We start from the raw sequence: 16,412 nt of genomic DNA, 5'->3' as shown, positions 1-16,412 counted from the left end.
AAATCACTCTTTTTCTCAACGTTTCTGTCTGCCTCAGCCTGGGGGGCCCCTATCGTCATTAGCAACCACCTCAAGTTGCCGTGGTAACCTCTGAGCCTCAGAGCCACAGTTGTGTCTCAATTTAAATACTGTACTTCCATGAGTTCACTGTCGTACACTATGTACACTATTACTTCTGTAGTGCGCAAATCTGGGTGGTTTGTGTTGTCTCAAATCGAATACTGTTGTTGTACACTCACAGGAACTAGCGGTTTCTTCTTTTCTGGATCGCTATTATATCGCCCATCAACACATCTACCGGCTCGTTTTGTTTGTTATTTAAATTAGCGACAATGAAGGCCTTACTCATCCTTCTTTTTTTCTCTTCTTTTTTTTTTTGCTTGTGTGCGCCGCTGCTGCGTCAGCCGGCTCCTCTTACTGGCAGAAAACGTTTGTCTACCGGTACGTTGATTTACATAGGTATTATTCTTTGTTATGTAGCCACGACGCCACGATGCCCTAACCCTTCCACACTCAACTTTTTGACTGTTTTTAGTGAAACCATCCAGGTTCTTACAGACATTTATGCTACTTGTGAATTGAGATGCACTTACAAGCTCAAAATACTTAGTTTAAGGATGGGAGTATTCAAATTGAGACACAGCACACTTCATTAAACAGAGACTCCTCTGATATCTCTGCTGTTAATCTACTGCTGACCTCTATCTCCCATACATTTATATCAAGTCTCTGTCAAACACAACCCCCCCTCCCCCCGTGTCCCAGCAGCAGGTACCTGGCCGGGGTCTTGACCCAGCAGATGCAGAACCTCCAGTTGTCTCAGAGCAGGAAGTGCCCCGGTGGCCCCGCCTCCCCCAGCGCCGCCAAGCGCCTCTACAGGAACCTGTCGGAGAAGCTGCGAGGAAGCACCTCCTCCTTCGAAGATGCCTACTTCTTCGGCAAGACGGACCGGCTGCGCAAGGCCTCGGTGAGCCGCCGCACCTGTCCGTCAAAAACACACTCATTAATTATTTTACTTTATCACTTAAAGCAGAAGTAAGCGATCCGGTGGTTTTGGCTAATGCTGCGTTCCAGGCAGGCTTTTGAAACCGTAAATTACAGCTTCAAGTCACGACTTACGACTTTGTAGCGTTCCAGGCAACCCACTTGTGTTTCTCCGACCTGTTTTACCTGTGAAAGTCACTATAACGGCCACTCGTAACTTCTGACCCGTGAACTCGTACCAGATCGAACTGGTACCACTTCACAGGTCGGAAAAACACGACTTACGAGTTGCCTTGAACGCACCATAACAGTCCTCCTCCCTACGTCACCACATTCACGGCGTCCCTTGGCTGCACACACAGAGAGGACTGCCCCTTTATGCCGTTCTCTCTCCTCATTGGATAAAGGTTGTAGGATACAAGGAAAGTTTTCTCCTGGGCTCAGAGCAGAGCAGAGTGACTGACAGACCCGTGTTTCAGACCAAACACTCTATAGAAGTGATTGCTGTCGGAAGATATAACTATTTAAGACTTAGATTAACACAAACATTCACCTTACTTCTGCTTTAATTATTGGTGAGGTCAATGTTTTATTTATTCATTCATTCATTTTAGAAGCTTTAAAGGGACAACGAGGACTTTGTTAAAGTGAAGTGTTTCCACACTACATTTATGAGCCTCCGCACCGTGAAATTCTTTGACCGGTGCAAGACAGACTCATGTTTTCACTCATCAAGAATTAAAGTCAGTGGTTGGAAGACGATCACATACCGTCGTAGTTCCCACCATAAACGGAGATTCGGCTGCGTTATTCTCATGACTCGCCACGAAACCGAAAGTAAAGAAACGCTGGTCGGCTCGCCCAGCATTTCCACCACCACTAATAATAACAAAATAACCATAGAGACAAAACCATAGATTTATCTAAAATGGACCATTAACAAGTGGTAACGGAGATTCATCCACATTAATATCAGACTTTTTTATTGTCGCGGAATTTTTCGTTCTGCCGACAGAGAAACTCCTCGTTGTCCCTTTAAAGTCTGTGTGAAGTGAAACTAGATTTGTGTTCTGGGTTACATCATTTGATTTTTTTTTTTTTAAAAAGGCAAAGACACAGATGAAGTGTGTCCCTCTGGGCCGCCGTAGTTTCCTTCAGTGTGTGTCTTCTGTCAGAATCTTGTTGGTTAACCTTTAAGGTGGTCGTCCATCTTGTCCTCGTCCTCCTCCGTCTCTTTGATCAAATCTACACAAACTCATTCACTCACGTTGTAGCATCACTGACACTTTGTGTTTGTCTGTCGGCAGCGAGGAGGAAAACGTGTGTGTGTGTGTCTGTGTGTGTGTGTGTGTGTGTGTGTGTGTGGTGTCTCGGGGGCGGAGCTAAAGGGAAGCTCCGCCCCCGACCAGACGGATCAATACCGATCTGGTTTGCAGCTTCACTAATCGTGTTCACAGCGACGTCTGGGGGTCGACTCGCCGCTCTGTCGTCCCTCACGTCCCTCTGATTCGATCTCTGAGCCTCCAGCTGTTTCTGTTGTCACGGTTACATCATCACAAGCCCCGCCCCCTCCTCTTCCTCCTCCTCTTCCTCCTGCTGATTATGGGTTAACGATGAGATGATCAGAGGTTTGATGACACTCTGATGAAGAGCTGCTCACTTCACACACAATCTGCTGCTGTCATCTGTGTGTGTGTGTGTGTGTGTGTGTGTGTGTGTGTGTGTGTGTGTGTGTGTGTGTGTGTGTGTGTGTGTGTGTGTGTGTGTGTGTCTGCTGACATTTACAGACCAGTCACAACAACAGACATGAAAGACAGAAGGAGGAGGAACAAGGAGTGGGGGGTTATTAAAGAAACGGCCCTAGTCGGGGGGGGGTAATGTACTTTGTAAGGTCGCTTTCACACCAGAGCTGTTTGGTTTCACTTTAACCGGACCAGGGTTCGATTCCCGGGATGGTCCGCTCTATTGGTTCAGATTTAAAGCCCCAGTCTGTAACTTATTTGGCTTTTTATTATCAAAAACCAAACCTGTCTTTCTTTTTTTTTTTTTTTTTTTTTTTCAAGTTTGGATTACTAATGTCATTTTGAGATGAAAGACATTATCCATTTATTGAGGTCTAGAGATTAGATTATTAAACTACAACCTCCAAAATGATTTTTTTTTTTTTTTTTTACCTCTTTTTTTATTTATTTTTTTCACAGAAAACAATACAGTCAAAAGAAAATACAATCAGTAAAGCAATAAAGAAGAACAGAACAGCCAGTCACATCGACAACAACAGAGAAAAAATAAATAAATAAAAATAAAATAAAAATAAAAAATACATGACAGAACAAAACAGAACAAAAATAAGTAGATATACAAACAACCAAAAACAGGTATGTCCAAAGACATTATATCAAAATGGGCGCCATAGTTCTATCACAAAATCACAAACACACAAACAGGGACGATACTGCCACACCAAACCTGTCTTTCATAAATCCGTATTTGACTGAAGGTGAATCACAGCTGCATCCAAATGAAAGCTTTCTGGTTCCTTAGAATGAGTTGTTACAAGTCGTTACAAATACAGAAGTGGGCGACGCACCGAACCGAGGCGGCCATGTTGCATCGTGACCGTAGGTAACCACGGAAACGGCCTGTTAAAACTGTCACCACTGTGTAGTGTGAGGAAGGACGGAGGCACCGGTGTTGCATTCAGGTGCAGTCAGGCAGACGGCCGTCGACTCGGCAAACCAACCGGATGTCATTTTACTAAAACAATACCACATCACCATGACAACATGTTGTCACGGACCACTTGTTTACATAGACGCTTGTTTATCCTGTTACATGCAGCGTCTGTTGTCTGTCTGACGTCTGCCCCATTTCACCTGAATGCAACATCAAGAATACGTTCAGATATGCAACCACACCGCTAGATGGGGGGAATTCCTACGTACTATACCTTTAAACTAAGCTCATCTGAAAAAGTCCCAAGTAAATGTAACAGAGTAAAAGTAAAAAGTGCCAGTAACTTCTGGTGGAAAAGCCTCTAATGATCTTCAGAGGGGCTTTTACTGTGAAAGGTTGAATCCCAGTTTCCTGTTCGGTCCTGTGACTTCCTGTGTGTGTGTGTGTGTGTGTGTGTGTGTGTGTGTGTTGCCGTGGCGGCAGACGATGCAGGGCAGCGACTGCATCTTCGAGGCGGTGGAGCAGCAGGACCTGGACGCGGTCCAGATCCTCCTGTTCCAGTTCTCGTGCGAGGAGCTGGACCTGAACACGCCCAACAGCCAGGGCCTGACGCCGCTGGACATCGCCGTCATGACCAACAACACGCCCATCGCCAAGCTGCTGCTGAAGGCCGGAGGCAAGGAGAGCCCCCACTGTGAGTAGCCCCGCCCCCCCACTGCTGCTGCTGGCCCCGCCCACTTAACCTCACCACGACACATGTATACATATAGGCCCTGTCCCAATTCTCCCCCTTAAATCTTCCACTTGGTTTTGAGTGCCCTCAACCGTAAATTCCCCTCGTTGAGGGAAAGTGGCTGAAAATCTTTCCCTATGGAAATGGGACACCACTAGTGTAGTGAACGTAGCGAACGTGCTAACATACGTCACATGTTTACAATTATACCGGTGGAGCGTGCTACTATTTTCATTCAGGAATAATGCCGGCGGTTCCACTGTTGTGTTGCCTGTTGCGTTGGCTGTGTTTGTTTATCTCAGTCTAAACAATTTTTGTAATTAGTCATGGTTATCATAGATTAGCCGGGCTAACGGTTAGCTACCTGTTTAACTTTAATAACTCAGTGACTCAATAAACGGTCCGTGAAAAAATATTTTCTCCAGCGGATATCTGAGTTCCAACATGACTGAGCTAACTGGAGTAGTTTCATGTCGTGTCCCACAACGGGAGGGTTTTAACAGCTGACGTCCTGCTGCTACCACCGTTAGCTTAGCTACTGCCGTTAGCTGTCCCTGTCAGCTGCAGCCACTGACGCGACACCGTGATTCCCCCAATAAATACCACACATGGCGACACAAAACACACAGAGAGAGAAATAGTAATGTTTCTTCAAGCATTTCAGATTTGTCTAAACGGCGATCGAGCGTGACAACGGGTAATTTCATTTTCCACTTCGTTTTAAGCATCGGACCTCACTACATTTTGAGGGCTGATTTTAAGGGCAAAATCGCACTTCCCCTTCCTCCATAGAGTAATGGGACACCCTACCCCAACGCGCAAAATGTAGGGTTAGGGCAAATATTTAGGGTTAGGGGGAGAATTGGGACAGGGCCATACAGATACATACAGTACATATAGCCTACATGTTAGTGTTGTCACGATACCAACCAATGTTTTTCGATACTTTTCGATACTTTTCCAAATAAAAAGAGAACACAAAAAATGTCATTATTGGCTTTATTTTAATAGAAAATCTTAAAACTATAACATGCATCAGTAAATAATCAGATGCTGCAGGATTAAATTTCCATCTATATTAATCTGAACTCTTCCTAAATTAAAACATTAGTGGTCTGTTTAAAAATGAATATCAACTTGTTTTCTTTGCATTATATTTTTATTAAAACACTGTATCTTTTTTTTGTTACTTTGACCAGTTGTAATTTGGGGGAGAAATTGTCATCAGTAGTTTATAGAGTGAAACACAAACGTTCATTTTACTCAAACACACGACTATTGTTACCCATACGGAGACCAAATTGATTCTGCCCGCTGTTCACTCACTCACACAGAGAGACAGAGAGAGAGAGAGAGAGAGAGAGCATGCAGCCAGTGGTGATCTGCGGTAAAAACGAAACTTATCAACCAGTGTTTGCATTAATTAACGAGTCTGTGGCGGCCCGTCTCTCTCGTGCGCGCTGGCGCACACACACAGACAACATATAAACACAGGCACATGGACAGGTGGCGCTGTAACGGTAATAAAAACAGCACCTTGCTTCGTTTGTGACTCACTCACTCGCTCGTCTCGGCTCAAATTACAATGCGGCGACTTCACGCGGCGACGTCACCGCTGCCGGCGGCGCAAAATGAAAGTACCGGTCCCATCTAAGCGCAGTATGGTACCGTTTTAAATGCGTCAGTACCCCGGTACCACTCTAGTACCGGTATACCCAACAACCCTACTACATGTACATGCTCTGTATCAGAGGTGCCTCAGTGGATGTGAGGGTCTAAGGCAGGAGTGTCAAACATGTGGCCCGCGGGCCAAAACCGGCCCGCCAGAGGGTCCAATCCGGCCCGCGGGATGAATTTACCAGATTTAAAAATGACATAGTAGAAGACAGAAGAGGCATTATGTTGTTGAAATTGCATGTATTTTTCTCAAGAAATTTCAGGTTGGTCTAGCCTGACAAGCCAGACTATATCACTAAAATGTCTAGTCTGGCAACGAGCGGTAGACCTCGGCTCAATCCAGGGGGCGGGATGAAGGCTGTCTTTCAAACTGCCTCTGCACGCAATAGGGTAGCGCTAGCTAGCGCTACGACCAATCAGAGCAAAGAGCAGGATGACGTTAGCCTGACAAGCCAATTAAAATGTATGTCGTCATGGCGTTAAGCCGCCCAACGACTCTCTAAACAGATAGAGCGCTGTGATTGGTCAACACAATCGGTGTTCGAGACTCATCAAGTTCCTATGGCTGGTTTCTAGACCCACCTACGGAGCAAATATTTTTGCTGCCGCTAGGGTGCGTCTAGATTTCTAGGCTAAGGTTGGTCATAATATGTTTTGTAATAGGATAGTTCTTTAATGTAAACATCTTACATAATAATGCGCTTCTTTACACTAAAACAAAGAGAAAAGTTTAGAGTTCTTATTATTTATAGGATATCATGCTATTATTTTACCAGTCCGGCCCACTTGAGATCACATTGCACTTAATTTGGCCCTTGAACTAAAATGAGTTTGACACCTCTGGTCTAAGGACAGAGGATGTTGTTGTGATGCCATGTGAAGCCCTTTGAGACAAACTGTTTATAAAAACGGGCTCTACAAATAAAGTTGCCTTGCCTTGCCTAGAGTAGCCAAAAATTGTACTCAAGTAAGAGTATAGAGGGATTATACGCCTACGTCACTGATGTTCTACAGCGCATGATGTCGCCTGCAGAAAGAGAGCAGCAAGAGCCGCGATCAGGTCTTTTTGTGCTGTTAGCTGCACTAATCGTTTTGATAAAAATAACAAAAATCTCCAAAATCAGGCAGGTTTCCAGGATGCCAAGTCGCCTATTCATTGTAATGTAACAAGTGCCGATGAAAACTGTGTCAAAAAGGAAAAAAGGAAAAAAAAAAAAACAATCGATCACGGACTTCATGATGGATTACCATGGCAACGAACGAAGCTTCGAAGCTTCGATTTTTTCGGGTCAGCCCTAATTAACATACATATACATGTCTATAAGGTCAGAGTGTTTGACCTCTGTCCCCCAGGACGTGCGTGCGTGCGTGTGTGTGTGTGTGTGTGTGTTAATTTACGTGGTTCTGTGTGAACCCCCACCACACACACTCACTCACACACACACACACACACACACGACATCCTCTTCAGTTAGCCTCCGTTAGCAGCTGAACAGGAAGTGACGCCTGCAGCTTGAACATGGCCGCCGCCTGCAAAAAACTTTATTTAAAACAGGAATTTGTGTGTTTTACAAAAACAAAGGGACAAAGAAATGAAAAACAAAGATTTTTATCAATTAAAGGAGTCAAGATCAAGATCAAGAAGCCCGCTCATCCTGCAGCTGCAACACAGAACCTACAGTACAACACAATGACAGACATACAGTAGATATCTATATTACACAAAGAGTGCAAAAAACATGGTGCATTAAAAAAAAAAAGAATAAATAACAGCTAATGAAGGGTAATACATTTCATTTTTCCAGCAGCATGAATTAGTTTGTTCTTCAGCTGCACAGAGAGACAGTAGCCTACTATACAGTATATGATCAGACTTTCTAAAATAAATGTGCTTCAGGTGAGTTAGAGAGAAGAGATAGAAATGAAAATAAGTAACACACTTTTGAAAATAAAATACTATTAATAATAAATGCAAAACAGAATTATGAATGAACAGCAGTTTGCTCATAAACTGCCTTTTGTATGTAGAATAAACACGTTTTTGTTCTTTTAAATTTGTAAAATGAGCTGTTAGTGGAAGAAGAGGAGGAAAAATTAGCTTTTAGTAAAGGTCCATTTGTTTAGTTTGGTTTAGTTTAGTTTAGTTGTGTTTTGTTTTGTTTTTATTCTGTGTGTGTGATGCTGTAGCTCAGACAGAGCCTGTGTTTGTGTCTGCTGCCCGGTCTGGGTCTCCTCTACCTGGACCTGAATGAGCCTGCTACCCCCCCCCCCCCCCAAACCCTCCCTGCACCCCCCATCCATCACCCCACCCCCCCTCCCTGCACACACACACACACACACACACAGTTTTCCCCTGTTGTGTCCATAAACCTCCAAAGAGACAGGTGGTTCTTACCTTACTGCTGAAAACTCCATTAGCCCTCGCTCTCCGTGTGTGTGTGTGTGTGTGTGTGTGTGTGTGTGTTAGTGTGTGCGTGCATGTGTGTGTGCATGTGTGTGTGTGTGCATGTGTGTGTGTGTGTGTGTGTGTAACAGCGGTCATTTACAGCAGCGGGGGCCCCTGCCTGACTCCCTGCTGAACAGCTTTAACAAGGTTTGTCCTTTAATGGTTTAACTTTTGCAATGATGCATGTAACGGGGCCGGGGCAATTACAGCTGAGAGATTTATTGTGCTGCCACAGAGAGAGAGGGGGGGGGGCAGAGGGGCAGGAGGGGCAGGAGGAGGAGGAGGGGCCATGGGGGGGGGGCTCTGGGCTCTGGTACAATCCCATCCCTGTAAACAAACACAGAGTAAACAGAGCCAGAGTCATTCCTCTAGAGCCAAGGAAACCAGTGTGTGTGTGTGTGTGTGTGTGTGTGTGTGTGTGTGTCACTTACAGTTAAACTTTAAAACAAGAATCTGATCAAATGAAAATGTTTCTACAGATTCATCATAAACGTCATTTTCATATTTTTATATTTTTATATTTTTATATTTCACTCCAGTGTTTTGTAGTTTCTTCTCGTTCCTCTTGTTTCCTGTAGAATCTCGTCAGCTGGTTGTGAACCAATCAGACGGCTTCTCTTCCTGCCACTTCCTGTTTCATCTTGTAAAACACAAATAAATCCTTCAAAGTCCAGGAAAAACACAGTTTTTATTTGGACCTAACCAACTCACGTATCCCTCCGCCCAGGGTTAGCGCCGCCGATCAGCAGTTGGTTAGGTCCAAATAAAAACTGTGTTTTTCCTGCACTTTGAAGGGCTGGAAAAAATTATTTTATAGTGAACAATGGAACTGTGTATTTTTTTTCAGGTAAAACCTCTTTTAGGCCGTGAAAATAGGCCGTTTCTTTGGGTCTGTTCACAACACTGTATGTTGTAAATCTCTGGGCAGGGCTATTATGGGCTGGCGTTGCTAACGGGAGGAGTGCAGAGAGTCTTCTACTGCAATTAAAGTACTTAGGGGCTATTTGTAGATCATACAACCACACTTTAAAAAAAATGATACTTACAGGACTGAACTAAACTAAGGACCGAGGCCGGAGGTGAAAAGTTTCACGCTGATGGTCGACTTGAGACGTATTGATTAGTCTCTGATGGATCATCTGTGTGTGTGTGTGTGTGTGTGTGTGTCTGTGTGTGTGTGTGTGTGTGTGTGTGTGTGTGTGTGTGTGTGTGTTGCAGTCGTGAGCGTGGAGAGTCGCGAGGCTCACCTGAGCTCTCTGGTGGTGGAGGCGGAGCGGCGAGCGGCCGAGGCGGCTGCGGCGGCCCAGAGGGACGGGCTGTCGCTGGAGGCCTGTCACAAGGACAAACAGCTGAGAGCCTGGGAGTGGAGGAGCAAACTGTACCGCCGCATGAAGGCCGGCTTTCAGCACGCACGTGAGCCCAACATGACTTTATTTAAAGGGAGAGTTCAACATTTAGTCAAACTGGCCCATTGCCATAATCCCTACAGTCATACAGTAGCAGTAGGTTCCCATCCAACAACTCCACAACGCTCTGGTGGACAAGTTGTGAGCTGCACATTCACCACGCTATGAGATAATAACACAACGTTACCACACAGAGTTGTTTTAGAGGGAAATTCATGCAAAACCACTGATGCGTGTTGCCTTCAGGGACAGTTTTTCATCAACAGTCTCTGCATTTCCCTCTAAAACAACTCTGTGTGGTAACGTTGTGTTATTATCTCATAGCGTGGTGAATGTGCAGCTCACAACTTGTCCACCAGAGCGTTGTGGAGTTGTTGGATTGTGTATTTGATGAGTTTGATGAGGGAAACCAAGAAATCCCATAATGAGCCTCCGTAGCGTAGCTCTGAGCAGCTCACGGCTCTGCTCCACCGTTCTAAAAACAGCTTGCACCGACAATTAAAGGTAACGAACCTACTGCTATGACTATAGGGATTATGGCAATGGGCCAGTTAGACAAAATGTATCCTAACTATCCCTTTAAACACCTCTGTGACCTCACTCACTCACTCGCCTAGCTAGCTGGCTAACGACACTTCCTGGTTACCGCCCCTGCCCAGGTGCCCCGGAGGCCCCGTCTATGGTCCGACTGAGCGTGAGCAGCAGCAGCTCGCTGACCGTCACCTTCCAGGAGCCGCAGTGTCTCAACTCCACCGTGGTGACCAAGTACAGAGGTACACACACACACACACACACACACACACACACTCACACACACACACACACACACACACACACACATAAAGAGCTAATTAAAGACGCCTCAGGACTCGAGATGAAAAGGTTAATTTCCTCGTCTCAGCAGGAACTATTGATCTGTGAGTCACAACGTGGATTAACCTGAGTGTGTGTGTGTGTGTGTGTGTGTGTGTGTGTGTGTGTGTGTGTGTAGTGGAGTGGAGCTGCCTGAAGGATTTCTCTCTTCTTGCTGGAGAGACGGTGTTGGATAACCTGCAGACCCTCAAGTGCAACATCACTGGCCTCACCACGGTAACCACAGCATCCCTCCCTCCCTCTCTGTTAAATGAGTATACAGCCTATATTTCTTTTTCTTTTTTAGATAATCAACTGATAACATGGAAAAACAATTTTAAAAAAGCTAATTTCAAAGAAATGACATTCAAAAACAATCTCCCAAAGTTCCATCATCCAGATAATTGAGAAACAGCAGGTACATGAAGATTAAAGTTGACTTGCAACTTTTAACTTCTGAACCGTTTCTGATAGAGACGAGCTGTAAGCTGCATCTGAACCGCAGGACTCCCAGCTTCCAGAGAGTCTTTGAATGGTGCCTTTAAGACAAGAAGGGACGGTAAAGGCAGTGTTGGGCAAGCTACTTGGAAAATGTAGTGAGCTAAGCTACAAGTTACTCTACATGAAATGAAGCTTCACTACACTGAAGCTACCCACCAGAGAAATGTAGCAAGCTACGCTACAATAAAATGACAAAAGTAGCTTAGCTACATCAAAGTTTTTTGTTTTGTTTTTTACATCAAACCAACTTAATTCCAAGTAGGGGTGCACCGGATGGCATTTTTTTGGCCGAAGCCGAATACCGAATAAAATCAAAACGCTTGGCCGAATAACCGAATAATACCGAATACCTAAAGTGGTTATAAAGTTGTTGTTTTTTGTTTTTTTTTAATAGGGCCTATTGGGTAAATAAAATATTTTTTTAGACTTAATTTTCAAAGAAAGTAAATGTTTATTGACTATTCTAACAGTTTTTGAATATGCCAGTTGCCATTGCTCATCAAAAAAGCACAAGAAGTTAAATAAAGTTTTTCATTTATATCGGCCCATTGTGAGTGCTGAAAGATCTATGCAAGTAGGCCTACATTCCAAAAAAACCAAGTGTCTTTTCAAACAGTGGTTCCTAACCTTTCTTGGTCAGATTTTTTTTTAATTCATCAATTAGACTACTAGACATTTCAGGCGACCCCATTTGAATTTCAGACCCCAAGGTTGGGAAACATTGTTATAAAAGACGTCGGCCACTGACGGAGTGGGCGACATGCTGGGACGAGGAGCTTTCGTTTTAACTGCTGCAGCCTTCTCTCCCTCTCGTAGCCTACTCAGCTGTTCAGGGTGTTTGGTTTTTAAATGATTCATTAAAAGGCGCGTTCCTACAGGAAAATATCCCTCCTCCTCTGTCACCTGCTGCGTGCTGCCCCGCTGCAGCAGACGGGCATCAGCAGATACGTACATAACGCCACATGGAAGCGGTGCATTTAAGGTCTAGAAATGCCTGGGGAAATGTAGCTTCTGTGGACGCTACCGCACTACTGATCAATAAAATAGCTTAACTACTGAAAAGCTATTTGATGTAGAAAACAGCGACGCTACGACCACGCTACTGAGAAATGTAGTTAAGTTACTAACGCCGCTACTTGTAACGACGCTACTGCCCAACACTGGGTAAAGGATGCGTGTAATCACCTGGTACAGGAACAGACGTTAAACCGAACGTAGCATCGACGCAACGCTTGCACATGTTTTACCAAACATCAACAAAACAGGAAATAACTTCTGATCCGTTTATGATAGAGGCGAGCTGTAAACTGCATCTGAATTGTGAGATTCTCCGCTTTCCGAGGGTCTTTGAATGGTGCATCTATGACGACAAGGTACGGTAAAGGGTGCGTGTAATCACGTGGTACAGGTTTTCAATCGGAAAAAGAGAGTAAAGACCTTGTTTCAACCATCCAATGTATGACTTTGACTAGCTGAGTATCATTTTAAGGCTTATCGTCTTCTCTTTCCATTGATACCGAAATCTCAATTTTGAAATTTGGGTCACTTTGACTCATTTTGCTGGATCAGGTCACAAATTAAAATTAGAATTAAAATTCTCTTTATTGTCATGAAGACTTTGTTGCCAAAGCAGAACACGTCTACATGTACATATATATACACAACTCAGTTAATACAAACACGTTCTACAGACTGGTCAGACTTTCTGTTCAGGCTGTCAACAACATGTTTGTTTCTACAGTAACTGACTCACACACACACACACTCACACAACCTGTGAACTGCAGGCTGAGCTGTGATTGGCCGACAGGGAGTGACATCAGTGACATCTGAGGAGAGTCAGTCGCTCATCTGCTGTTTGGCATTTAGAGTAGAGAGGAGCCGCGATATGACCGCGATCCGAGTTGATCAGGTTCAATATGACTGATACAGGTGAGAGCCAATCAGAGGACAGGAGAGAGAGAGGAGGAGTGTACAAGTGTCACACACACACACACACACACACACACACAGGCTGTGTTCGAAATCACCCCCCCATCACGGATGTAGTGCACTATGTAGTGTGTTCGCCATTTTGTAGTGTTGTTCGAATTCTCCGCGATTAATTTCATCCACTATGTAGTGGACGACAAAACACCCACAATGCACCGCGAAACTGAGTGAACAAGCGATGTACACTACTTTCTACTCCCGTATGTATCCCACAATGCAATGCGGTCGTGTTTTGCCAGAGAAGAAGAGGAAGCTAATTAGCATGTTAGCTACGATTTATTTAGGCAATTTACCAAAAAAACTCCTCAGACGTATTTGCCTTGGCTCCGTTTGCCTGAGCAGCAGGAGTTGGGCAGCAGCATCCCAACATTAACAGGCAGCATTAAATCAATCTAATAAAGAAACTGTAGTAGAATATGTAGTAAATACGATCTGACGAGCTAAGCTAATAGCCACAGAGCCGCTAACGGCTCACGATCGGGACACAAAACAGTAGTTTACCAAACCAAACTTCCGATATTTCAACAGTTTATTGTCCGAGTAACACAACCACACAGAATCACATCCTAAAATGTTCCCGCAAGGGTCTGGTTTTTATTATTTTATTTTTATGTGTCCGGTTTGTTTCATACATCCATGGTTTGTTTACGCGTCTGCTTCCGTCACACTAACACCTGGAGCATCAGCTGACGCAACCACGTCCAGAAAATTACCGTCTAGTGTCCGAATTCTCCTCCCGTCGTTCCCTATATCATATACATGATGTAGTGGAGAGGGAGTGAGTGAGTGGGTGATTTTCGAACACAGCCACACACACACACACACACACACACACTAAAGCTCTTATTAATATTACATGAACTTAGTGACTGTTCTGTCCATGAACTCGATAAAGTTTTAATGTGCTGAATGAAACCGGAGGAGGAAGGACTGAAGGACTGAAGGTCTGTTCATGTTGTTCATGTTGTTCATGTTGTTCATGTTGTTCATGTTTGAATAAAACTGAAAGACTCAAGGCCACATCTGGAACAGCTGCTACAGCTGAGACTGAACAGAGAGGAGGGGAGGAGGAGAGGAGGAGGAGGAGGAGAGAGGAAGAAAGGAGAGGAGAAGAGGAGAGAAGGAGTAGAGGGGAGGAGAAGAGAGGAAGAGAGGAGAAGTGAGGAACATCTATGTATGGGACAGCGGATGGAAATTAGCCTGTGGCTACAATCCGGCTTGTTTACGATTTTGTTTTCGTTCATGAACTTGCATTGTCCCACTTTAAATAAATTGAATTGAATTGAATTGAATTGAATAAAGGAGGGGAGGAGGAGGAAAGGGGAGACAAAGAGGAGAAGAGGGAAAAAAGGAAGAGAGGAGGAGTAGAGGGGAGGAGGTGGAGAAGAGAGGAAGAAAGGAGAGGAGAAGAGGAGAGAAGGAGTAGAGGGGAAGAGAGGAGGAGGAGTCGTTGACAGGAAACAGAGAGAGGACTCAGAGATCGGAGACAGTAGCTGCGTTTCCATCAGCTGTTTAGATCATCGAGATGTGTCGCATCGGAAAATGATGATGGAAACGCCGTGATTCAAATTAAAATTCCCTGATTCACACAAACTGAAATACGCTGCTATGGCCGGGTTTTGGTTGATTCGAATGGGATGGAAACAGCTGTAGGGTGACATCAGGTAAATTGGGCCATCAGGTAAAATGAGCCAGTTAAGGTTTGAGCCTCCTAGCTTTTTAAGTTTTAACAGGCAATGGCTGTAAATGATTTCAAATTGTTGCTACAACTGTACTTGACAAAAAACAATTGATTTGAGTCTCTGGTTGCTGTTGTGGGTGGGACAATGCTTTATATCCAGCCTGCTGAGGAGAAGTGTGCGAAAAGTGGCCTGGCAAACAAATTTCACTTGAAACTGATAAGGTTGATAACTCCGTAAAAAAACAGATCTACAATAAAAAATGTGATTTATAATACACATTGTGATTCCCCCCATTGGATAGAATGCAAAATTCTTGCTAAGCTTACTTATTTTTAATTTAAATGCATTTTTTGTGGGTGGCTCAATTTACCTTAATGCATCATGGTAAATTGAGCCATGCATTTCAGCTAAAATGGGCCACATACAAAACACAGTCTCACACTGAAGTTACACAGAAATTGAGGGTGCAAAACATGTTCATAGTTAGATATATATCCAAGGTTGGTCAGTGCCACTCATGGTGCCATAAGCACTGTGGGGGAAAAAATGGCATCTATAATGCCACACACATACATACACACACAGTAAAAGAGCCTATAACATAGTCAGTTAACAAAGAGCATAGCAACAACATGATCATGTAATTTTAAAATGCATTTTAAGATTAAAAAATGTCTTCAACCTCTTATGTTTTCACTGTTAATGTTAAGTTTAGTGTTGTAGTTTAGTAGTAGTGTCAATTAATTATTAAAATTTAAATGATTTCTGCTAAAATTACTGTGTTGTTCTCTCTTGGCCCAATTTACCTGAACATTGCATCGTACCTCGAGAGGGAATATCCCGATACTTTAACTCTCATAATTCCAGAAACATTTAAGAGACCTATGTTGATTTTTAAAAATATCAATGGATTTCATGCATAGCGTTTTTGATGGTCTTATTAGTCGTTTACCAAAAAGTGGCCCATTTTACCTGACTTCACCCTATGCGAATCAAGTGTGACGTAGCGCACTTTCCCCCCATCTACAGTTGCAGTTCACTCACAAGACAACATCAGGGTTTCACTACATGTAATTAATTGTGTCGCACCGCCACGGCAAAATAAAAGCCCCCCACACACCTTCATAATGATGTTACTGCAAAAACCAAACTTACACTCTAAGAAATGTTGGGTTATTTTTTCAACCCAACAGCTGAGTTGAGACTGTTGGTTAGTTTAATTGGGTTGTTTTCATTAAGTTGGGTAATCTAAGAACCCAATTTGCTGGGTTATTGTCGTTGGCAGTTGAGTTATTAGCTGTTGGGTTGTAATTTCCATCATACTGTGTTGGGTCATTTCGGACTACCCAACATGTTGGGTTGACGTTCGGTGGGAGGAGTTTCCCAGCATGCTTTGGGCCAGTGTGTTTGTGATTCTACTGTAAGTTTAGGTTATTTCTGTTACATATCGCCACAGATGTTAC

General features: G+C 43.9%; 1 protein-coding gene across 4 annotated transcripts in view; it reads left to right on the top strand.

The window, feature by feature from the left end:
• Positions 1-16,412, top strand: part of ankfn1a (ankyrin repeat and fibronectin type III domain containing 1a) — a 92,303-nt gene that overhangs the window by 49,101 nt on the left and 26,790 nt on the right. For 2 of the 4 annotated variants that reach the window (XM_085761749.1, XM_085761750.1), the window contains exons 8-12: positions 769-967; positions 4,144-4,354; positions 9,735-9,929; positions 10,582-10,695; positions 10,914-11,011. In XM_085761749.1, coding sequence (XP_085617875.1) covers positions 769-967; positions 4,144-4,354; positions 9,735-9,929; positions 10,582-10,695; positions 10,914-11,011 — 817 coding nt within the window. Of the gene's footprint in view, positions 1-765; positions 968-4,143; positions 4,355-9,734; positions 9,930-10,581; positions 10,696-10,913; positions 11,012-16,412 lie in introns of all 4 variants that reach the window. The other 2 variants (XM_085761747.1, XM_085761748.1) reach the window with 1 other exon arrangement.

The sequence above is a fragment of the Trachurus japonicus genome, chromosome 19 (genome assembly GCF_045865225.1).
Source record: "Trachurus japonicus isolate A0001 chromosome 19, Traja_1.0".
Taxonomy (NCBI): Eukaryota; Metazoa; Chordata; class Actinopteri; order Carangiformes; family Carangidae; genus Trachurus; species Trachurus japonicus.
The sequence above is the reverse complement of the archived record's forward strand: the minus strand, read 5'-3'. Positions and strand labels throughout refer to the sequence as shown.